This window comes from Anser anser, assembly GCF_964211835.1.
Source record: "Anser anser genome assembly, chromosome: 2".
Lineage (NCBI taxonomy): Eukaryota > Metazoa > Chordata > Aves > Anseriformes > Anatidae > Anser > Anser anser.
The window spans coordinates 103,922,161-103,947,561 of record NC_139721.1 but is presented as its reverse complement, the minus strand read 5'-3'; the positions used below and the strand labels follow the sequence as shown (position 1 = coordinate 103,947,561).

The following is a 25,401-nucleotide window of genomic DNA, read 5'->3' as shown; positions in this document are numbered from 1 at the left end:
CGAACTACAATCACACATCGTATAGCTAAACTGTGTAGAAATGGGGGAATGTTCACTTGAGTTAGTCTAATGAAAACAAGGATGGTTACTAAGCAAAGGTTACTGAGCTTCAGTTATAGTCCAACTCTCATCTCGTATGCTCGTTTATCTTCTGCTCTCTCTCTCTAATTAATGCTTTTGTGCTGGCTGGGCAGGAGGTGCAGTTACCTTTTGAAATGCCGATGCTCCAGTGGAACATCACGGTTCTTTGCCACCTCCAGACAAGCTGCAGCAGAGGTCAGCAGTGAAAGGTTTAACAAAACTTCTGCCTCCCAGTGACTTACCAAATTTCAGCCCTACAGAGATGACAGACTTCAAACAGCTGTGTGCAGTTACGTGTGTTTTCTCTGTTGCTTGCTATGTGATTTCATACTCTCTACAAAGATAAAGCAGTTCCTCTCTCTTGTTCCTCTGTGTAGCCCAAGTGTTTTCAGGATCTTTCTTTGTAAAATATTGTGTGGCTTATCAATGTAAGGGCTCAAAACCCAAAGAAGTCATATTATTGTATTTGAGGTACTCCAACACATCCACACACGCGCACACACAGTCTAGAGTTTGTTCAATGGTTGCTTTACAGAAGAATAAGAGTTCAGAGCAGAAGATACTTTCATTAACCATATGGGAGTCAACTTTGCCTATCAGTAGTTATGTTGTCTTCAGATGCTCTTTCTGGCTTACTCTGTTAAGACTTCATGTCTTCTGAGTAGGTGTTTTTAAATAATCTTTCGTGTGGCAATTTACTTTTTATGGCTGCTTCTTCGTATACATAATTGTCAAGATGTGTCTTTTCTGGCCACAAAACAAAAAATTAACCTACAAAATGATTTGTACATGGAAACCAGAAAGTAAAATGCAGGCCTGACCAGGAGAAGCGTAATTAAGACATTTAAAAACCTACAGGCTTTTCCTGAAGGGTCAGCATTTGTGCCCGTTTGGAACAGGTTGCTCAGTAAGGGTATAAATCTCTTCTCATTATGCTAGTGAGTCATTGTGTAGAAAGGGCTCTAGAGGGTTTCTGCTGCAACTTTACTTGCAGTTTCAAGCCTTGAAGAAGCAAAACAACTCAACCTGTCCTGCATAGGTGGTCTTCCCTGTTTTTGGAAGTACTTAAACAGATGCTAAACTCATAGCAGGTACTTCAGGTACTCAGGTGAGAGTAAATAAATTATGGAAGCAAAGAAATCCCAGTGAACATCTTTTGTGTGTAACTTTTTTATTGTGTTTGACTTTTAACCATTCTTAGCAGTGTGAATGGATGCTTAGATTTAAAATAGTAGTTGTCAAAACTGACTTAAAATCGTATAATGAGTTTTCAAGCCACAGTAGGGATTATTAGCAAATACGTAGTTAGAGAGAAAAATATAACATGCCCATTTCTAGCTCATCTGGGAACGAAGAGAAATTATTTATCCTGTCTTGGAGTTTCTTCTTACCTTGGAGCATCAAAATCCAACTTCTGTGGCACTCCTTGAAGATTCCCAGGTCTGACTCCAGCTCCCAGTGCTGCCTTTTTGAGACTGGTATCTAAATCTCAGTTTGTGTAGCTTGTGACTTTCAATGTAAATTTACCACGTCTTAGATACAATCCTATCCCTTTCATTCTTCACATACTGTCTAAAATGTTAATGAGCAATTCACCTTTCTCTAATGTAGTGGCTTGTTTTCCTCAAATTTTCAGGCAAATTCTGACATCTGTTTCTTTCTCATCTTTATTTGACTCTGAGGTGCTGGTGGCAATGTTGCATTCGTGCATGCTTTATTTTGAGCAATGCATGAGTCTATAAGTAATAAAAAGGAAGTATTTTAGCAGCAGTCTCTAGAAGTACTTTGTCCTGTGTGCAGTATTCCTTTATTTTTTTCCAGAATACTTGAATGTACCTGAATGCAGGAGGGTGTCCAGCACCATGATGAACAAGTGAGCATTTCTTAAATATTGGAGCATCCTTTTATTTTATACTGTATTGATTGCAACTGGAGAACAGTTTCAAATATTGGCAATTAAGAATAAAAATGCAACAGTTGTAGCTATCATTAATACTATTCTCTGTCACTAAGGGAAAAGTTTTGAAGCAGGGCATTAGCTGCATGATTTTTGTTAATGATAATGGGAGCTCATTGGCTGTCCCCTGCAGAAAATGTTCCCCTGATGTGTGCTTTGCATAGCAGTTAGAGCTGAGGGTAATAAGTTCTGCAATTTATTTCAGGTATTTTTTATTATTTGCAAGGTGACACTGCATACCAAGCAAGCATAAATGAATTCATTATTGCCCTCGTATCTTCACACATTTTTATCTTTTTCTTTAAATCACAGCATTTGCAAATAAAACAATACTTTTATGCTCTTTAACACTAAGCTTTTTAATAAATTAAGGGGAAAAGCAGCTCTTCTCCAAGGTTTCCAGGTATTAACAAGTAGTTTTAACCATGAAGCTTCTTGATTAAAGCCCCTACACTTGGTAATAATCTATGCAAAGAATTCTGGCAGGGTCACTCAAATCTGGTATTTTTATATGTCCTTTCATGTGCATGTACTCGCATTCTTTGTTGATCTTGGGTCTGTAGCATAGTTTTCTCTGCTCTTCTTATTTTTTGTGCTAAATCTGTTGTCTAGATTTATTGTAGTGTACAAAATGTTGTTTGGGAATTACTTTTCTGTGTAAGCAATTGCATAATGAACATTAGGGATTACTAAGATCTTGAAGAAGGGATGGGCTTTGCAGGCTTGTTTGTTGTTTTCTTGTTTGTTTTGTTTTGTTTCTGAATTCATACAGCAACTAGCATAACACCATTGTCAGTTGCACCCTAATACAAAAGTTATACAGTGATAAGGGGGACTTCTGGATTAAAATAACAGTGATGTGAACCGTGGAGTCAGGAAAAGTAGGCTAGCTGACTTCAGGGGGGGTCTTAACTGGGAAGCAGAGGGTGGAGCTAGGAACTGTGCTTCAGCTGTTTCTTTGCTAGGTTAGGGAATCCTGACTGTGATGAGTTTGAGGTGAACCAAAACACAATGTTTTTCATGACCAGTTTGAAATTCATTAATTCTGTTGCTACTCAATTGTTTGGCTTTTAAGCTTCGGGTGTGACCTTTACTTGCCATAACCTTGCAGGTAATACCAAGAAGATGTTTATAGATTTAATATCCTTTAACTCTGAATATATCTTGCAGTCTGACATTTCTCCTTTCCCCAAGAACATCCCTCCATACAGTTAGACGGGGCATGTGAGTGTGCTGCTTTGAGACAAAATGTAAATGACATCAACTTATGCTGTGGCTGTCTCTGGGAGTTAAAAAGAGACTTTGATTTTCACAGCAGTTATCGGGATTCTTCTGACAGATTTAAGCAGACTTAGCACCCTTCTGACCAGAGCGACCCTCATCCTTCCAGTCAAAACTGACAGTCAGGAGGGCAAACTGTGCATCTTACCAGTCAGAAAACTAGTTTTGAGGGCATTCATTTTGTTGCTGTTGTTAAAATGGTTTAAATATTTATCCTGAAGAAATGCTAAGGTGTTTTACCTTCTGTATTCCCAACTACAAGATGCTTACGAAAGTCAAGGCTGACTTTAGTGACTTTTTTCATGGTAAATCGGAATCATGTCATCTTCACTGTGTTTTTCTACCTGGAAGTAGCTTAAGTGTGTCTATTATTCCAGGGTAAAAGGCGGTGATTTTTAAAATATATTTTTAGTGGTGGAAAAAAAATATGGGGAACCCACTCTGTGCCCTTGAGAGATACAGCTGGGGCACATACAGCTTGTCTGTGTGGGATTGTTTTCTGTGCTGTAACTGAAGGAAGCAAAGGGTACCACAGATAACTGCCTTTAAATGTTCATGTCTCTGATGTTAACATTTGTTTAAAAAAGGTTAATTGCAGACAATTATATGCTAAAGGAGCTACATCACAAGAAAAGTCAATAGTACTAGGAAACTGTAACTTTGAATTAATGATAGAACTGAACAGAGATGCCAGAGCAATTTATTTAAGGAGTCAGTGCAGTTTTTTATTATAAAGTAACTGCTGAAGTGTGGCATGTTATATTTTTTTTTCTTTTGTAACTATTTAAAAAGACATATTTACCACTTCACACTGAATTCTTAAAGTGAATAAAGAAGCAAGTCTTCAGATGTTTAAAATTTAACATGATGTTCATTACTGTTGAATATTTGAAAATAACTCTGCTTATTGAATTAAGCTGTGTCAAGTATATGGTTTTCTTGAAGGCAAAAGGCATGGTTGTGCTTACTTAGCATGAGAACCTCAGAGTTTAAATAGCTTCTATTCATTTCATAATCTGTATCTATGGATAGAGTTGATCAGTGTTTTATGGTAGTGGTGACTAAAATTTCATTGGTGTATTATGGTAGATGTGCTACATTTTTTTTTCCTTGCTCTGCAGCCCAGCATCCTGGGAGTTCATAAAACTGTTCACTCGACATTCAGCCTTTGTCCAGTTTAGATAAATGTCCTAGTTGGGGTCTGTCTCAAAAATTATGGTCTTTTTTTTTTTTTTTTCCTTTTTCTCTTTTTTTGTAAGCTAGTTGAACCTTTACAGGTTTCATACTGAAAATTTGCTTACTTTTTTTGTTTGTTTGTTCCTTTTATAAATGTAACATAACCACTGTGCTATGGAAGTGCCTTCAGGTCCTGAGCTGAAAGCAATCCTGGCCCTTGTACCTCCAAACTCATTTTAGATAGATATTGTATGTCTCAAAAATGGTCTGGAACAAAAAAATAAAAACAAATAAAAAGGAAAAAGAACAGTAAGTGAAGAGAAACAAAACTCAAATTGGCCCAAGATTTTTGAGGTGTTTTTGTTGCTCAGTACCTGGTGTTATGCTTCTTGATAACTCTAGAAAAAGCATAGTAGACTAGGAGGATCTCACAGGAATGTTACTGTTTGAGTCCCAGTGGGATTATAGAGTTGACTCGATTCTGATCAATGTCGGTGTAGAGCACCAGAGAATTAAGCCAGGTGAGCTAATCATGGCCTAATATGAAGAGTGTTAATTAATAGCTAATAAGACTCGTAAAACATGGTTATAAAATGCAGTAGACTGCATCATCGGGATTGTTTAGAAATTAAAATTTCAAATTAAACTTTGGAAAGGAATCAAAGACATCTTTTGCCATCTTGGGCAAAAAAAGATAACCTCCTCTATTAAAGGATATGTGCCATGTATGTCACTGAGAGAAGTGGTCATCTTAAATACAGTTGTGATACAGAACAAGAATTGTTCATGAATTTGAGGTTAGAAGGTAGGAAAGCATAAGTTAGACTGATAAAATATCTGCTTTTAATCCAGACTTTTAAAAAAAGGCTGCTGTTATAGATTTTATGGAGAGACCTTTCTGGTTACTTTTTTCTGTCACAATTTCTTCTGCTCACATGGTGGTAAGCTTGATAATGGGATTCTCCAGAGCCTGTTCTCCTGGATTGTTCTGCGCTCTGGAGTGAATACAAAACTATACCAAAAGCAAACAAGTGAAAACCATTTATTACAAAATATTCTTACGTTCCTTTAGTATGGTTTGTTGTTGTTGTTTTCTTTTTCAATATATATCTCAAGTACTTTCCCTCTCTGTTTAATCAGCTAGTGCTGACCTTCTCTGAGGCTAGTTAGTCTAGGACAGCTCAGCACATAAAGACTTAAGGCCTGTCATTAGCAGACTTCAGTCCTGTTAATTGCAAAAGAAAATAGCTTTGACTAAATTCTGCTCTCCTGAATCAGACACCTTGTTCCACAAAACTTGAAAGGACTAAGTCAAAAACAGGTTTTGACTCTCAGCTGAATGTTGGCTTGCTTTTATTGGTTTGCGTAGTCGGTGAGGTACAAAGACCTACAGTCATCCTCTGAAGGTAAAGCTGATATGTTTTTGAGGCAAATGGTGCAAACTGCGATTTACTCATGATGGATATTTTTTTTCTGAAGCAAGAGTTTCTTTCTAGATTTTCTTTGTTTCTGTTGTTACTCAAAGGGAAGGGAAGAGAAAAATGCTGTTCCAGAAAAAGGCAATGTTTGATAAGGTGAGGCCTGCATTTCCCAGCCAGGATTCCTTATTCTCTGTTAGTCATTTCTGGTTTTGTGATGGCTACAAGCAAAATACTTACAGAGAGTGTTTTGAAATGGGACATAGAGCATCCTGGCAGGGGTTACACCCAGTGCAACCAGGAACACTGTCAGAGTACATGAGAGACTTGATAGAGGTTCTCATTGCTTTTCCTTGTAAAAATTTATGTAGAATTTCATCTATCTTTTGTCATGGAAGTGGTTTTAGTTTGGATGAGAGCAAAAGCTGTGCAGAAGCACTTGATTTAGAGAAGGTATATTTTTCAGCTAATTCTGCTTCCAGTTGTTCCTCTTGAAGCGCTCAGGAGAAATGATTACTCAAAAGCACTGCAGTCTGTAGTTACCGTAGAGAAAAAATTACAAAGACACTTTTGGATTTATGCACGGCATTTCAGTAAGATGAACAATCTTAACACATCAGCTTTTTCATCAGAGTGAATGTGTCATATCCAGTTGGCTTTTCATGGCAGCTTGCTGTTGTTCTTAATTGCCAACTTGCTGGGCTGCCTCTGGGGCTGACATCCAGGGGCACCACAGTAATGCCTAGAGTGACTTTACTATGTTTAAAACGGGAGTAAACTAAAGGAAAATAACAAATTGAAAAGGATTAGCTGTAGTTTTTTAGGCACAGTGCAACCAGTAAATAGGTCATTGGCAAACTTGTAGGATGGTAAACTGACAGCAATTTTAAATTTTAATTTTACAAACATGGAATTTTTGTCTGTACGTTGAGGTGTTCAGTCTTGCAATGAAGGAACAAACCTAATTTTCTGTTTAGTTCTTGCTGGTTTCGAACTACCCTGACTTGGGCATATAAAACAGAGCACTGAAGTATTTGCATGTCTTTAGATTGCTTTCTGTGTCCTCAGTAAAACGTGATACAGAAGGGACTGCCCTCCCCCGCCCCGAGTGTGGTAACATCACTTTGGGTGACATTATTTTTGGAACATATCCTTTTATAACAGCCATAATAATAGCAGAGGGCAGTGAATTTGAAATGCAATAGCTGCACATAAACTAAGTCACAACAGCCATGCTTACCAGCTTCTGCTGAAGCAGCTTTCAATTTTCAGAGGAAATGGTAGCCAGGTACACTGCCTCTCTTTCGAAATCTTTGAATGGAGCCAGAACACAGGAACTTTGTAAGTTTTCCTTTGGGGAGTTTGTAGACTCTGCAGTATTTGTTTAAAATCTTGTGTTAAAAGATGTCCCAGTATGCCTTGCCTAATACCTTGTAACTCAGCTTGAGCCATAAGCTAATTTGCTAATGAACTCTCATGCCCATCATAAAGTATAGTAGCCATGGAGGAAAGGAGCTATGTGTTTCATTTGTTAAAAAACACTGGAGTCACAGCTTTAATTTCAAAACTCAGTTGAGCCTCAGCTATTGAAACACCTGTCTTCATAGCTGCTGCTTGAAACTACAAGAATTGGGCAAGATGGAAAGCTCTATTTTGGGGTATTGTTGTTCTTTTCCTCAGAGTATTCTTAAATTGTTCATTCTGTAGTGCAGTTGAAGTTTCATTGCGCATTTTATAAGAAATTCTGCAGTAAATATTTCTAAGCATTCTACAATTAAAAAAAAAAGGCAAACAAGTTGAGATAAATATCACAATATTGCATTTTCTATGTTATTTGCAGCAATATTACTTTACAAATGATAGTTGGGATTTTAAATCAATTTCATATATATTTTTTACATCCAAGATATGACTTAAAAATCCCTGAGCATTTGGTTTCCGTGTTCTGGGGAGAGGATTTCTAATAAGAGAAGAAAAGAACAGAAATGGTTGGCATCAGTAATGACTGAAATACAAATCTTTGGAACAAATGTGGGTACCTTGTTGAATCAGTCATCTAATGTATTAGCTATCCTGTGTTCTTTTTAGCACAGGAATAAAAGAAGGAAAGAAAGGAAGAAAATGAATATCATTCATAGTGGATTGGAGCATATCACAGTGGCAAAACAGACTAATCCTACTTTACTTATTCATCAGATTTTTAATGCAGTAAATCACCAGGAGAATAAGAACCACATTGAATACATTTCCTTGTGACAAGTGATTAGCAAACTTCAAAAACTTTATATAGGTAGAAAAATACACCACATTCTCTCATGCTAAATTGAACAAGCTAGTTACAGTACTTTGACAGCCCATAAAAGCTCGTAATGTTTATCGTGTTCTGAAACTGAAGGTGACCAATTTATGGCCTTTGTGAAAGACATAGATTTTTGCAACAGAAGACCCCTGTATACCATCTTTCATGGCTCTGCAGTCTCATTTGAGCCATTATTTGCCTGTGACTTCAGATTGCAATATTTGGAATTGCTGCCTGAAACCGGATACGCTGCATTGAATTCAACTTGTTCAGTGATTTTTAATAAATAAATAAATAGGAGGAAGGAAAGGAAAAAGGGGAGAGGTTCCTCATTTTTGACCTCTCAGCTGTTCAGAAGCTATCATTATCATCTGACAAATGATACCTGCCAAGGCTTATGTACAGCACAAAGATAATCTTTTTCAAATAGTTTGCTGTGTGACATGCTTGAAAGATATTTGAGGGGACAAGTTCTCTTTCTAGAAACATGCAGATACAAGTCTTGCCTTACTGACCTGGGGAGCTGTGTAAACATCGAAAGGATGTGTAGCTCCCTCAGCAAAGAAGAAGGGACAGTTTTAGTTTGCCTGTTACCTTACTTTGTGTCAACTTGTGTTTTAACATGCTTTTAACTGTCTCCTGTTCCTCTGAGAGATTAATGCTTGTACCCTTTAGCACTCTTGAGGAAAAAAAAAAAGTAAAAAAAAAAGTAGTACATTGGATTAATTTTTCATTTTGTTGCTTACCTTTCAGCTTCTTGCCTGATTACATCACTGGTGACTTTGATTCCATTCAGCCTGAAGTCAAGGAGTACTACAAGGCCAAGGTAAATTAATATCCCTTTGATGTGTTTGTGTGTTAGACAGTTGTAAAATCTAACCCATTACTGCCCCCATTGGTTATTAGGTGTTTTTAGCTCCCCTTGGTTTCTTTGAGGCTTCAGGTGTAAGGCATTTTACAGACTCAGATGTGGTGTTCTGCCTGGCACTGTAGCAATTCTTGAAGTAAATATGTGGTACTGCCAGACTCCTGAGTAAGATGTGGTTTCATAGCACCATCTCAAGAAATAGAATGTACGTTGCTGTAGATTATAGTAACAAGAAACAATGACAAATCTTCCTGAAAAATCTGAGACTTCTTTTGCTCTGTGAGATACAGAACAATGAAGATTAACCTCACAAGATTCACGTATGGCTAGCACCCAGAAAAACTCCCAAGAGCGTTTCTCTCTGTGATTTTTGCATGATACGGCTTTACCTTTTTAGCAGGAAGCTGCAGATGGAAACATCTGTCTCTTTCATCACCCACCGAAGCATTGAATTATGCCCTGACTACTTGTGTGCTTCACTAGTGGAGTGCCCTCCTTAATGGATTTTTTTGACAAATTCCTGTGTCCATTAATTTATTCTTAATGTAGTCAACACATTTCCAGTGAGCAACGTAAATGTAAACTCCTGTTTCTTAGGTCTTAAGGCTCATTGTTGGCTATATTCCTATCATATTTAAGAGTTCTTTTTTTTAGCTTACTCTTCGGCATTTGACAGTTCACCCGCCTGCCTGTATAGGCTTTTGTGCTGAGCACTGTGCTTTACCCTCATGCCTTGGACAGCAGGTTTCTGCAAATTCAGAGTTTGCCTCAGTGTCAGCTTACATTTGCAGCAGGCTGCACTTGCAAGAGCAGTAAGTATTTGATCCTCAGGAGCTAGTGGACTTCAAGGTCTGTGATAGGTCTACTGGTGATTCAACATGTGAGGCTCTAATTTGCCTAAAATCTCCCCTGGTGGACTTATGATCAAATAGAAAAAAAAAAAATGGTTTCACACTGTGAGGGGAGGGATGTAGGAGTGTGTAGGACTTGATTCCAGTACCCCAGGGAGCACCATATTTTTTCCTATATTCTGCCTCATTTGTTAGAAGGCAGAAGTGTATGATGGCAGTCCACCTTGGGAGAACAGCACAAGAAGAATGCAAAGGAATCCTTGGGCTACAGCTTGTGAAGTGAAAATAAAAAAGCTTCAGATTAATGCTGTTCATTGCAGAGTGGAAATTCATGATCTGTGAATAAATGGGGAAATTGCAAAATGCACTGCTCTGTTTGTCACAGACTGGTACTAAAGCTTATATCAACTGCATGTTGGCGAGTAGGTTAAAGCTACCAAAGAATGCAGGTTAAGGATTGCTCAACAGATAGAGTGGGAGAGAGGGGAGATGAAAGTGGTATGAGAGAGAAGAATGCAGTCAGATATTGAAAGGGATAAGCTAAACTAAACTGGTATTACACTTTTTCACAGGGTCTACTTTTCTGGATATTACATCCCATCTGTCAGCTCCATTGTAGTTGAGTCTTGATGTGCAGTTTGCATTTTGTCTATGAACACATAGTGACCTATTCTGATTCATACAGGGTTTATATACCCATGTTAAGTGCTGTGCTGATAAGAAGCAGCATTTCAGCAGGATTGTAAAGATACAATGAGGAGTATAATCTAGCCCGCAGAAGCCTGACCTGAGATCCTTGTGTGTGACTGAGGAAGAAGCAGTATGACTTTTGGATTTTAAGTTTGGTTGTACATGGTAGGAAAATACATATATTTTCGTGTATACATATATACTTTTTTTTTTTTTTTGCATTTTTAAACTAAACTTCCAGAGTCAGGAAACTAGAATAGTAAATTGAGGTGGATGCTTAAAGTGATCTTAGCAAAGAATATAACGAAATGTAGAATTAGGAGAGATGGAGAGATGGTTTTGTGTTTTGTTTTGTTTGGTGTTTTTTTGTTTTGTTTTGTTTTCTTGTAAAGTATCTTGTCCAGTAAAAGCAGGTTCGGTAGTCCAGGCAATTTCCAAAGTTCAGTTGTGTTGGTGACCCAGGAATTGTGAGGTCTGCTTAAAACAGGCAGTGACAGAACTTTGCATGATTAGCTCAGCATAATGTCATTCATTCCAGAGAAGTACATCATGGTGTGAGTTAGGGTTTCCTTCTGTGCTGTCCTTCCTCCCTTACTGAAGCACTCCTTGACTCACATGTAGATTTCACCAAGAGACGGGGCAAGATGATGCCATTAGTTAGTATAACTATGTTGTTTCAAGCATTCTTTTATCAATTGTTCATGATTATGAATGGGAAAATGGGAGAAGTGTTGTAGCAAAGCTTAGACAAATATGATGTGGCAGTTTTCAGTGGTCAACTGGATGAGAATCCACAGAAATCCTGCCTGTCAACCAGCTGATCAGCATTTCCCAGTACAAAATAAAGCCCTGTCTCGTGCTAGCTTTTGATATTCATCCTCCATGGCTTCAGCATTAAAATGTTTCTACAGTATTCCCTTTCCACAGGATTGCTTCCAAATACCCCTTCTCAAATTGAAAGCCAGAACCATTCTTAGCACACAGAATTACCTGAAAGTACACACATTCATCACAAAATATCACTCTGGTTTCCTTTGCCCACATTGTTACCAACAATTTCATGAGCCAGGCATTTATGAAGTTAAGTATGTTACTTTTGGACAATAAAATATTTATTTTTCTCTTGAAATGTGTGTCCGGGTAAGCTTCTTCAAGTAGTTAGGTCTTCACCAAATAACAAGAATAATCTATCGGCACTGCTAATGCTTCTGCTCCCGTTTTCTGCTCCCAGCCACCTTTCCTGTTCCACCAGGCAGCAGGCTGTCCTGCCTGTTCTTGATACGCCTGTCTTGAGTTTTCCCTGTCAAATGCACCTGTCTTGAGCTGCTGACAGACCAGGGTTATTAACGACTTGCACGGTAGCTAGAGCTTTGGCTTCATCAAAATTCATGCTGTGTATGCAGAGCATTTTATATGGTGACATAGATTTTCATCTCTTTGTGCCCCTGTTTTTTTTTGCATATATACCTAATGTAACATATTCAAATGTTACACAAAGGAAAAGGGTAGGAAGTAGGGCACACAGGGAAGGGAATACTCCTTTGCACATGTATAACTAAGCGATTCATTATGGCCAGTACAAATGAGCTTAGAGAGAGAGGGAGGAGCTCTCATGCTTGGAGCAGTTCATGGAGGGTATGCATGGAGTGAATATCAAGGAAAGTGAACCAAGCAGCAAGTACCAAGAGGTATTCGGCCTTTGAACTCCCATCTGCCTTTTAGTATGATGTGCAGTGAAAAGTCACACAAACTTTTCTGTCACTAAAGTCTGACTTGAATGCTGTAGTTTCAACTGCCAGATGAAGGGCAGGAGGTGCTGAAAGTTCCTTTGGTATTTCAGTCGCAGTGGTTAAATTTATACCAGGAATTAAAATGCTTTTTTTTTTTCTTTGTTTGTGAAGCTGAAAGTGTTTCCCTTCATTTTATTGTAAAGATGCTGTGTAGTTATGTTGAGTTTTACATACACAAAGGAGTGCCAGTAGCCATTTTTTTTTGTTGCTGTTGTTTGTTTGTTGCTGTTTTTTGTGTTGTTTTTTTTTTAAACTACACTTATTGACAGAAATTAATACGTCATGACTTCTTTTATCACAGAATCTCCTGAGTTGGAAGGGACCCACAAAGATCATTGGGTCCAACTCCTGGCTCTACACAGGACCACCCAAAAATCAAACCATGTGTCTGAGAGCATTGTCCAAATGCTCCTTGAACTCCGTCAGGCTGGGTGCCGTGACCACTGTCCTGCGGAGCCTGTCCCAGTGCCTGACCACCCTCTGGGTGCAGAACCTTTCCCTAACACCCAGCCTGACCCTCCCCTGTCCCAGCTCCATGCCGTTCCCTCGGGTCCTGTCGCTGTCCCCAGAGAGCAGAGCTCAGCGCCTGCCCCTCCGCTCCCCTCGTGAGGGAGCTGCAGGCCGCCATGAGGCCTCCCCTCGGCCTGCTCTGCTCTGGGCTGAACAAACCAAGGGGCCTCAGCTGCTCCTCATATGTCTTGCCATCTATCTGGATATAACAAACCAATGTTTAAGATATGTTACTTTTTCATAGTAAAGCTTATGGATGTTAATTATTGAGTTATATTCACTTACAAGTGGTTGTGTCAAAGACGGCCTCGCATAGTGCTGTGTAGAAAAGGGGAGTATTAAATTCTGTGTGTGAAACTAATTATGGTTCTGTAAAGTAGATGTATGTTTCTTTAAGCAGATGTATCATTGTGGTGAAGCAATTACAGGTCTGACTCCTCCATCAAACCAGCTTCATGCCAGGATGCTGCTCCTAGACTCAGAGGTTTTCTACCTCATTTAAGTGATGAAAGCAAGAGCTGATATTTGGCATTACAGAAAACATGACATACAGGATTACCGAAGCCAAAGGGTTTTACTGGAAGTGATATCTTCAAGCCAATTCCTCTGATGTTTTTAGTTGAGCAAGGATTACATGACAAGTGTTTCTATTTTCCCTTAGGAAGGATTATCGCCATTGTGTCAGGGAACCTCATTTAAATAAAGTCCATAAAATGGATTTATTTGCTTCATGTTTATCTCTGTTAGGTGTGGCATGTCGTAGTTAGTAAAGAGATCTGAAGGCAAAACTGCTGCTTTTTTTTCAGTTATGTTGGAAAGTAATTGTATAATAGACTGTTACAAGTGGGATGTGTAAGTAATGGTTTAGGCTCTTCGTGCTTTTGGGAAAGAATAAGTATGTGTCACAGGTTATTCAGCTTTACCTTTTATTCTCTGCAGCCTTTGTTTTGCATCATTGGCTTATCAAGTGAGTACTTATAGTCTTTTACCCTTTACATTAAAAAATAACTGATTATTTTTCCCATGTTTTAAAGAGTTAAATCATTAAAACTGGGTAAAACCACTCCTCAACTGGAAATGGAATATTGTGCTTAAATTCCTCTTTTTAAATCACAGTGCACTATAACTGAAGCATAAAAAACAGCAATTTAATATTCTGTTTATTCTGTCAATGTTAAAACAGACATAGAGAAGTGTCTTTGTACTTCTTGGATAAATATTTATGTTCATATGATCCTGTAATAGATGCATTGGCAGTCTTTTTACAGTCTGAAGCGCATGAGAAATGACACTGCACAAAGCAGAGGGGACGTGGTGATATTTCTGTCGCTGCAGTTTCATCTGCTTTAGCTGGATGTTTCTATTATTGAAACCTTTTAAGCATCACTTTGAAGATAAAACAGCCATTTGTATTGTTATGCCTCAAACAAGACTCAGTTTTTGAAGTTTTTGAGACCAAAGACATTATCTAAAATTATACAAAATCTGTACTGATGCCTAGAAACAGAAGGTTAAATGCAGTGCCCTTTGAAGTCCAGATTATGCAGTTTAGTAAGAATCCAGTTCAGCTTTTCTACTAAGCAAACTGTATGTGCTTTAGGAGCACATAGACTTCTGTAGATGTAGTAGGCACTGCTTCAGATGTGTAATTAAATGCTGTCAATTTATTTACAGTTCTGTTTTTTCCTATTCTCTTTTCTTTTTAAACCTCATAGAGCTGCTTATTTTTACAGGCTGTTCTGTAGCTGTAGCACTTTCCCTTTCCTTTTTCTATTACACTTTCAGGGTTAATGGTTATCAGGGTTGTAGAAATGCTTAATAGATATGTTGTGAACATTGCCTTTCTGTTTTACGATGATGCATCTATAATTAGATCAATGAAATGTGTTTGTGTGGTAGTGCTTGTACATCTCTCTAACTTCTACACTGTCTTGCTGAACTGCATGTAGTAGTGTCATATTCCCTGCTTGCTTTCTGAGGCCAAAATTTTTAATAATTTTGGAAAATCATAGTGTTAATTGATCTCTCAGTTATATGATTTAAATTCAAATGCATAAAAAATAATGATTTTTTTCTGTGTCTATTTTAATTTATCTTTTATCCCTGCATTTTAAATGTTTTCTAAAAGTAAATTTTAATGCAGGATGGAACTTTTAATATTGAGAAATTTGACTCAAAGCATTTTTGTTACATTGAACAGTTTTCTAAGAAATCATGTTTCATTTTAGAACCTGATTAATTTGTGAGAGGTTTTATACCTTCAGGAAGAGCTGTAAAAATTGTGCGGGTGGATCTGAAACAGTTCTGTCTTGCTGTTGAACGGGCTATACCTATCTGACAATCACCACTTCAGCTTTCAAGCAATCCCTGCTTTTATATATCCTGCTGAAGACATCTCTGACATAATTATAAAAAATGCTGTGCCTACCTCATGGAGCTTCTAACATGTTGAGGGTGTCCAATGCCACTTGGACTTTATTTCAAGCATCTCCGGTTGTGCACCTTAGTTCTAAGTTGCTGAAAAGCTCTTTTTGATGGTCTGGTCCCATAGGCTTTGCTCTGGAGAGTGAGACTAACAGACTGGTCTAGCAAAATAGGACCTGTCACACACACACGATCTTCTGAATGGTTTTCCACCCTCTGTCACAGTGCTACAGGCACTGAGGTTGGTGGTGGGAAAGTGTTCTTGCTGCACTCCCCTATCTCCAATTTAACTGTGTAGATGCAGCACCCCTGCTAACTGCAGTTATTACTCATAATGCTGTCCTCTCGCTTCCTGAGGAACCTCATATCCCATCCCACTTCTTATCTCCAACATGCAGTGGAGAAACTAGCGTTTAGAGAGTTTGCACTATGTAGTTTTCCCTCAAAAACAGTTCTATGTTACTGTATGGTCAGGAGAAAGGCAGTAGAAAAGTCTCAGTTGGCACATGAGAAAACTGCAGTTCCTTTCCATCATAGCCCTGTCACCTGCATGACAGCGCTTTCCAAACCACAGGCACAAGCTCTTCTGCAATTTATTTGAGAGTTATTAACTTCTAAGCTTTTAGAAGGAATTAGCTACCTGTCAGGTCATTGAAACACAGCTACCAAGTAACTCCAACAATAACCAAACACACCTAGCTTACTGAAAAATGAATGGTCTGTATAACCACGTTATATGTTGTATTTTTTATTTTTTCTAATGTTCTTCTGCTATTAATTGAAAGAGCCTCAGTGTCTTAACATAGATATAGGTTCATCAGGTTAAAAAGATTTATAGGGCTGTGATGATCCTATTATTAATAGTTCAAATTGTGTATGGAGTTTAGGATTTTGGACTAGACGTTTTCTGTATGTCTTTGTCATGTAATTATTCAGCAGAGCTATCATAAAATGGTTCCATTCCTGAATAATATTTCAGAGGTCTTGTCAAGATCGCATTTTCAAGCGAGTTGTGTGGGTGATTTGGGTTATGTGGATTTTTTATTCATGCCAAATGAAAGTCATATCATAATGTTCCAGAAATGTCATAAATTTGTAGGAGATGCTGAGCTCAGTGGCACTTCGTAAAGGTGAACATGACAGACAGTCACACTAGGTGAGACCAGAGGGTCATTCACCAGCGTCTGGTCTTGGCTGTGCCAGTATGGGATACTTTTGAAAGCATATATCTGCACAGTGATGCTGCTTTGATACACTTTTTCACCTTCTAGTAATATATGGCTTAAAGATTTCCTAAGTCAGAGTGGCATCTTAGTACTTAATAGCTCCATAATGATTGCCCCCCAAATTACACACTTTTCTTCAAACTGTGAAGAGAAGACTGAAAGAATCCATAAAAAGCTGTGGCAATACATTCCCCAGTTTAAGTGTTTATAGACAATGTCACCTAGATTTTATTTTGGTTTTGAGTTTGACTTTTGTTAGTCAAGTTTGATTCTGCTGATTTTTTATGTTGTGCTAAAGAGTGGATGAACATGTTTTAACCACCTTTTTCTCTCCTGTTCTGTTGGTATCTGTATGACTGTACTGAGAGTTCCTATAGGTATGTAGGTGTATGTGCACAGCTAAACCACTGTGGCATTACATAGACTGGCTGGAAATTTTGTTCAGCCTGTTTTCTGTCCTGCTGAGCTAATACAAGTACAATTACATGCTGGGAAGTCCCGTTGAAATGGATCTTCTGTAAAGTGAAGGATTTCAGGACTCAGGGCTTGCATTGTGCTGTTCTTGTGTGCTGGGTAAAAAATAAAACTAAGAAAAATCTTTGTCCAATTCCTAATTTCAATGTTTAAAATTCCACCAAGATAGCAGTTTACAGAAGATAATACACCTGTTTAAATACAAATGAGATTTGTGAAAGAAACAAATTCAGTGTTAGTCTTGCATATTTTTAAATAAAATACGTTCTTTGTGTTAGAAACTAGTTTTGCATATAAACCCTTTTGAACCTGAATAAACAGTTAAGTCCTACTTGTTTTGTAAGGTCAAATTAATACTGCTGAGATTCAGCTAGTTAGGAGGTCATTGAGAGCCACTGTGTATTTGTAGTAGGACCTGAGTTAGACCTTAATTTATCCAGTATGATTGAGAATGCAAGGTGACCAAGTTCTCTCCTCTCCCTTTTTTAATTTTAATTTTTTTTTGGGGGGAGTGCTAGAGAGTTAGTTTGTGTGTCCTTTGCTTGGGAGCTAAATACCAGTTTGCAAGTTACAAGTTGTTTTCTTTGTTCTCACAAGTGCTTTAGCTGAACCTCAACTGCCTGACAGTAGAATATGTAAGAAAACAATGCATCGTGTAACAAAAATGATGCTGGTGGTATTTTAGTCTTGCATCCAATTTCATTTTCATACTGTGTTGTAGTATGAGATTTATTTCTCCCTCACATTGGTTATGGCCTGAGGGGGGGAAAGGAGAGAACCTGTAATGCGTTAGACATTTGAGTTACTTCCAAGAATCTTAAAAAATTAAGCTGGTGTTAATCTCTGAAAGAACTCATTACTCTTACCTGTCAGTCTGTGATGGAGAAAATAAGAGAAAAGATAAAAAACAACAAAAAAAAGTATTGAATTAACTTCATTTCCCATGCATAGAACAAAAACAAAAAAAAAAAGTGTTTTAAACAATGACAGTTTGATCTGGAGAAGGAAATTGAACAGAGGTATTTTGTGATTAAGCCTCTTCAGACAAAAGAGACAGCTTTAATGTGGTATTAGCAGTTGAGAACTCAGATGATAGGCCTTTTTAGATGTACGTAGGATTTTAACATCCATTTTTTCCTTCTAGAGAATTTAAGATCAAATTGTTCCTGGAGTGCAAAGCTCAGTGCCCCATGCCTGTGGACTGCTAATTAGAACAGTTTCCAAAAGTGGTGCAGAACCAAGAACCTTGCAGCTCATCAAATGTTGCTGCAAACTCCAAGCTCAGCCCAAATGCTCCATGGGATTTGTAAGCTTGATTCTGTTGCAGGGGAGCCCATTAACTAGCAAAAGCAGAGCAACACATATGTGGTCATTAGCCAAGGAAAGGATCCCCAAAATCCTGATTCCACAATTCTTAAGGATTTTAAGAAGCTTGGCATCCTCTGTGAATGTTTCTATTGTGCATCTTGTCAAAGAACAGGTAGCTCTCATTTCAGAAGGTGAGGAGTGAGAGAACGTGAAGTCTGTTGCTCATTTTGAAGTAGGAAGGTTTGCTGGTAGGCTGCAGAAAAGGATGAGAAGGATATCTTCTGATGTGATTTCAGGGACCTGTAGCAAGCATTGTGGTGAGTGCATTCCCCTGCTTTAAAAGAGATGCATAGACTATGCAGAGTCCTTCTCCCTAGCCCCCAAAATCAAGAGAGAGATTTGCCAAGGCTGCTATAAACCTCTCTTCTTCATCTTTGACACAACCATGAACATAAAAGGCAATATAGATTGGCATACATGGTTCAGGGCTGCTATGTATTTACCATAAATTGCCCTCATGGTGCTTACACTTCACTTAGTGCAATACAATTACAAAACCTCAAGGATGATAATCCAGACACAAGAAGGTTGTTTGGTCTGTTTGTGTTCACGCAGATAAATGAGTGCTATACAAGCTTATAAATGAACAAGACAGATAAAATGATGTTTGTTGTTAAGGTAGAGAAGATAAAAGGCTTTTGTTGCTTGTCAGTGAAATGAAGGATTAGCTAAGGCTGCCAAATTTGAACTTGCTTTTATTAATTAATTAACCATGGAATTGTAAGTTTATTTTGAGTTTTGACATGGACCAAAGCAGAGGTAGAGCGCAGCAGGAAGGCTTACGTGCAGATTTTGGAGCAGTTATTTTTCCTTACTGGATTTTGATTTAGTCAAAAAATTGCAAATTACAACACTTGTTTTTATAGCTGCACTGAGAAATGGTTTAGGATGATAAAAGTTGCATTCACATATACCAGGAGGAAATTTTATTTGAAATTGAGGGGGAGAGGGGAATGAAAGAAACAAAGTTCTGATAATCTTAACTACAAACGGGTGGGGAAAGCTCTGCAAATTGGAATATTTCTCCTACTTATCTTTCTCGTCTATTCTTCTCTTATTTTTCTGTCCTGTGTTTCCTGAGTCTAATATTCTTCAGCAGCAAGAGCCCATTCTTGCTGTTTTTGCAGCCATCACTAAGCATTTGAAGCTCTGGTTTTCTGTTTCAGTTCTGCTCTATTCCTTGAGCGTGCTTAGCAGAGTCCAACAAAGACGGGTTGGATCAAGGTTTGATAAGCTGACTCTGCAGGAAACTTAGCTGAAATCCAGCAAGTCTCAGGACCAGTGTGAGTTAGTCTGTGTTCTGATGCATTGTCAGATTCCTTCGTTTGAAGAAGCTGTGATAGTCTTTGAATAAAAAATAAATAAAAGTTCTTCAAATCAAATAGATTTAGAGGTATAATTAGGGATGGAAACAGTCCCCTATGTGGTGAAATGAATTAAGAGAGAATAAGGAAACCTCAGGGGAGAGTAAAATAAGGAATGGAAACTGAGAAAAAGGCAGGGAGTCTTAAAAAAATTTGAAAAGGGGAAGCACATTAAGAGAGAAATATAAAGGTAATAGCAGAGCAAGGGAAAGAGAACTGGGTTGAAATAGAAAAAATTCCCTGATATATCAGCAAATAAATTATTTCTGCCATATCTTTGCAGCCATGAAGAAGTGAATGTGATAAGTATACATGCATGGAAAACTTTTTTTTTTCCCTAATCTTAAGCTAATGTTTTCAATTTATTAAGAAGCAGTACATGTTTTATTTATTTATTTATTTATTTATGTATTTATTTATTGTTATTGACTTCAGATGTTTTTATTTGAAGACAAATTAAAACAGAAGCACCTATGCTTATTCCCTCCTTGACTTTGATGGGAGTTTCATCAGGTGAAGAATAGAAAATGTTTTAGACCCAAATCATGTAAGGAGCTTAAAGCCTAAATAACTGCAACAGAAGCTGGAACATAGAGTAAATTTGCAGGTGTTAAGACTCTTTTGTCCAAATTCTGCAGCAACTGCTGCTGATATGTACAACGTGTCTAAGCAACTATTAATCCAATTGAAACAACTAATTTAGTAAGTATTTACTTTGCACTTAATTGATGATAGTCCTTCAGGTAAGGAATTGGCATTTTACCATAAATTGCTGGTTAACATTACCAGATTTTTATTTAATTGAGAAAAATGTAGCCTTCAAGAGAAGCCTTCTATTAAGAGCTGAAAAGACCTTCCTCTTTTTAAGCTCAGCAGTGGGAGGACACCTTCAGAGAACAGAGCAGGGATTAAACGTGGGATATGATTGCTTATTGTGACCCAGTTCCATTTATTTCTAGCATTTGAAAGCCAGAATCTTTTTGACATATCAGTGTGCAGATGCTGCTTGTAAAAGCCCTCCATTTGTTTTGTTCACCACCTAGTATTTCAACATACACTAAAAAAGAAAGAAGTTACTATACTTCAGTGCCTTAGGTACTTCATATTTTAATTACTGTTGAAGTGGTATTTGTAGGAAGAAGTCAAAATTGGAGACCTGGCTGTTAGAGGCATCTTAGGGTTTTCAGCAGGCTGATAGTTGCACTGGATTCCTATACATTACTGCCCCAGCTGACACTCCTTTACTTCTAGGACTGGGTTTGCAATATTTACTTTGGACAGAGGGAAGGGATAGTGTCTTGTAAATGGTCGTTGTGGTACTATACCCTTTCTGTGCATCCACTGGCTACTTACGGGAATCCCACCTCAAAATACTTCTGAGAGATAATAGGTCAGCCTTTGCCTCAACAGGATAGCAGTGCTCACAGCAGGACCATAACCTTTCTTTCTTCAAATCAAGCATGGGTGCATCTCTTGGGACTATTTACTACTACAGTTTCCTGGTGGAAGTTGTAACGGGGACAGTAGTGAGAACATCTCCTCAGGCATCAGAAAATGCTCTGTATCCTTTATTTATCACAGGTTTCAAGAGCCGATAAATGTACTCATCAAGACTTGACATACAAGCAGAAGTGCATTTCTGATCTGGCATCGACAGTTGCTTACGCGGATGGATGTGTTGGCAGGTCTTTAGAGCGATTCAGAAAATCCTCTCTTTGATAAGATTGTGTGCTCAATATCTTGAGCATATCCTGGACTGGAAGTGGGGCACATGCTGTCAGGAAACTGGGAATCTCACAGTTCAACTCCCATTTTATTCTCCCATTGATCAGTTGAAATGGGAGAGATGATGGAGGGATTCTGAAACTCCTTGGAGCGTTGTTCTGTGGCAAAAGCTCCATTACTGTTCCAAAAGAGCTCAGCTCCCACTGGGCCTTGAGCAACTGTAATTTGGTCTGAGGGGCAGGATGTTGCAAGTTTTTTGTTTGTTTGTTGTTGTTTTGTAAACAACAACAGTCAATTTTCATATGCTACAGCAGCTGTGATAAAATATGTTTGGCTTGATCTTGGAAAAGGGATTGGAGAAATTTTCAAATGTTTTTTTGCAGTTTTTTGAGTGTTTGGACAAGCCCCTTCCTCCTGACTCCGGGCAGTTTTGGATTGAAGCATGAATCCTGCTTTTAATTGCCAAGTTTAGACTGCTCTATGTGCTTCAGTCCTTGTGCCAACCTCCGTGTACTGCCCTGGTTGCAGCTTGCACCCCCAGGCACATGAGTAGAGACCAGCTGCCACAGAGCCGTTCCCACTGTCCAAGGAGAGGCTAGAGTTAGAAACAGTCAGCCAAGGGAGATAGCTCTCTCCTCCAATTTTACCATTTCTACGTATTTTTCTCTTATCTAAAACTGTTTCCCCTCAATAAAGGAAATAGCTGGCTGTGGCCAGACTCACTCTCTTTCTCCTTTTCTCCCCTTCTGCAGAAGAGCATCCTTCTAGCTCTGAGAGCCACTCAGTGAGAGGCTTTGGAAAATTTCAGAGGCTCAGTATCTTAAATAGGTAAGAGTCAAAGCTATGCCTTAAATGTAAAAGAAGCTCCTTTCTTCACCAGGAAGTCTTTTTGAACACTTGTAAGTCAGAAACAACTGATTTGTTCTGGTTGACTGAAGGCTGTGAATACAGCTTTGGTGGTAGTCCTTGGCACCAGGCTTGTAAAGAGTGTCCAAAGAATGTGTGATGTCATACAATTTACAGGAGGCATGGCCAGCCTGTGGCCTGGTGGGAAGTCCCATCCCCTTCCAAACTGATGGTGGCTCTGTTGTTGATGGCAACGGAGTGGTTAGGCTGGGTCCTGAGCAAGGTAACCATCTGCGGAGAGAGGTAAAAAAGCTATGATAATAGCTTGGTTTGTCTCCTACCGTTAATAAAGAAAAGAAACTGATGAATTTGCAAAGTTTTCAACTCAGTTAAGACAGCGGCAATGGTAAGGCTTTCAACATTTTGAACAGGAACATCCTATCAGAAGGTACAGAGATTACAAGACATTTGAGAGTTAAAGTAGGTGATTCTCCTGTGATCATGTCCTCCTGTACAAAATACAGGACAGCTCTGTGTAACATTTTTTTGTAAATGCAGACCTGAAGCTCAAGTAGATGCATAGGTAGGGAAATGAAGTGATATGAGAAAGGGAATAATTGCATTTGACGTTTTTGACAGGTTCTTCTTGAACTTGGTTTTATAAAATGTGAAAAATGTAGGTAGGGGTTGACAGCTTATAGATGCCTTGGAATAGCTCAGAACTCCCTGCAGCAGGAGGAAAATGGTGGAGCAGGAAAGAGGCCAATGTAAAATGTATGGTTAGATTAGGGAAGGAAATAGTATAAAAAGTTTAAGGTTTCTTACAGAGCACTATTCATCGCTTTATGTGATGTACATTTTTGTGGCAACTCAAGATGCTTTGAAGAGTTCACATAAATCTGATTTGTTTCGATAAATACCACAAAAACTTGTAAAGATAAACAGTACATAAATCATCTTACTGATGTTTACAGTGGCTCTCACTTCATTAAATTCACTTTCAAAGAAGTTGCACAGAAGGAAATGTAAGCAACAGTAGCTTCCTATTCTGTTTATCTGTCAGTAGATCCTTAATTTCTTCCCGTAGCAAACCATCCCAGTCCTCCCTACTTCCAAATGATTCACTTGTCTGAAATGACAGCACCTGAGCCTTTCTCACTGTCAGTTTTGTCTGACTTATGAACAAAGTAGGTAGCACAAATATCTATATGTGCTATTATAGCGCAAATATGCATGTTTGTGCTATTTGTATGTTTATATGTGTATATATATATAGATATTTATATTTATATGTGTGTGTTTGAAAGATACAAACACAGTATTTGTATTTTACTAAATGTATATATTTCTTTTGAAAAGTAAGCCTAAAGTAAGCCTAATTAAAATGAAAATTGTGACGCTTGTTGCCAAATTCCTTGATTCTGTTTGAAATAATTCAAACTAAATAAAGATTTTACAAATATTAGCTACTGAAAGTTTAAGGGAACAGACATATCTATCCACATCAGTGGCTGAACTCGGAGCTAGAGTAAGATAAAGAAGCTTTTGATAGGGGTCTGTACTGTACAGCTAAAGATTTCTTCTATTATTATTTTATTATAGTCATTTGACTTCAGTTCAATGCTTAGGTTTGAAAAAAGTAGAATGGTTTATTTTCTCCTTCAGTGTATGAATAAAAATGAGGTATGAGATGATGAGAAGTACTATTCATAAAGTGCAGAAGGGCTTGGTGATGAGAAACGATCAATATTATCTCTAGCTACTGAGTTCAACCACATGTGTCCAGTAAATCAGTTCATTTTTAAATGCAAAATGTGGTTAGATAAGCTTATCTGTGTCTCCATAGCATTTAAGATTGCCTTATTTAGTAAAGGATAAAGACACAACTGGGGGTTAGAGTGTGGAACGGAGGGAAGAAGTACAATTTAATGTGGACTGGAGCTGTAGTTGGACAAAGTATGTAACCCAGCTAGAAAATCGGATAAGGTCAGCGAGGAGTAACTGAGATACTACACACTAATGTACAAGAACCTTGACAGCAAAACAGAAGAACTAAAACAATTTTCATTGGTATGCAAATAGATTTTCATTGCTTTACCAGAAATATCATGAATTGGCAGTCAAATATGGTGTAGAAATATTACAAGGCATGCACTGATCGGGAATAGCAGAAATAAAAAATAAAGGTTAATGTAAAATAACTTTATTTATAATAAAGTTATGAACAAAACCAGCTGATCTGGGTTCACATTTATGGGCATGAGGGGAGAAAATAGTATTTTTTTAATTGTACTAAATAGTAAAACCCAGGTATACCTGAATGGTGGATGGTAGATACTTTTTCAGCACGTGTCACTGAAGAGACAAGAAGTATTGTATTTTCAGTGTAGTTTTGGTAGACAGTAAAACATTTTCTGGTAGATTTGGAGTCCAAAAATAGCATTGGGTAGGATGATCGGAAGTTGAATTGTGAGCTGTGGAGATGAACAGAAAGTCTGTGACGTCTGTGCTCTAGTTTGCCCTTTTTTTTTTTTTAATCTTATATAATTGTATTTCAAAATGGGAAAGCCTCAAAAAATTGAGAACAGGCCATCTGCATAGGAGCTTATGCACTAAGTGATAAGAAGGCAGATTTCCACCCCCTTTATCTGAAAGAACTTCTGCCTGGTACTGGTTCATAAACAAAAGCTGAAAAACAAGAAAGACTTCAAGTACAACCATGTGAACACAGAAAGGAAATTAAGAGCAAGTGTGAAGTATGCAAGAGGAGGAGGACCAGCCGAGGACAGAGGAACTGATCAGCAAAAACACTGCTTAGAAGGTCAAAAACTCCAAACTCCAGACTTCCTTACTGAAAAAGAAACTTTTAGAAGATAATTTTTGTTTTCATTTTTGGATCATCACTTTAGACGCTTTTGTGACCTTCCTGAAGCCAGCTTGAGCCTAAAAGACAGAATCCAGGCATCTAGTTTACCAGTTGCAATACTAATCATTAAATATAAACAATGCAGGGGATTGTTTTTTGTTTCTTGGGTGGTTTTTTAAACCCCTTT

General features: G+C 38.1%; 1 protein-coding gene across 35 annotated transcripts in view; it reads left to right on the top strand.

Moving 5' to 3' along the window:
* The window catches only part of TPK1 (thiamin pyrophosphokinase 1), a 327,683-nt gene that overhangs the window by 150,315 nt on the left and 151,967 nt on the right, over positions 1 to 25,401 (top strand). For 21 of the 35 annotated variants that reach the window (XR_014578877.1, XM_083822028.1, XM_083822049.1 and 18 more), the window contains 2 exons: positions 1,903 to 1,954; positions 8,966 to 9,038. Coding sequence is in view for 30 of the 35 variants with exons in the window: in XM_083822028.1 (XP_083678154.1) it covers positions 1,903 to 1,954; positions 8,966 to 9,038 (125 nt within the window). In the remaining 5 variants the exon portion in view is untranslated. Of the gene's footprint in view, positions 1 to 1,902; positions 1,955 to 8,965; positions 9,039 to 13,860; positions 13,889 to 22,307; positions 22,331 to 25,401 lie in introns of those variants that run through there. The other 14 variants (XM_083822034.1, XM_083822019.1, XM_083822048.1 and 11 more) reach the window with 3 other exon arrangements.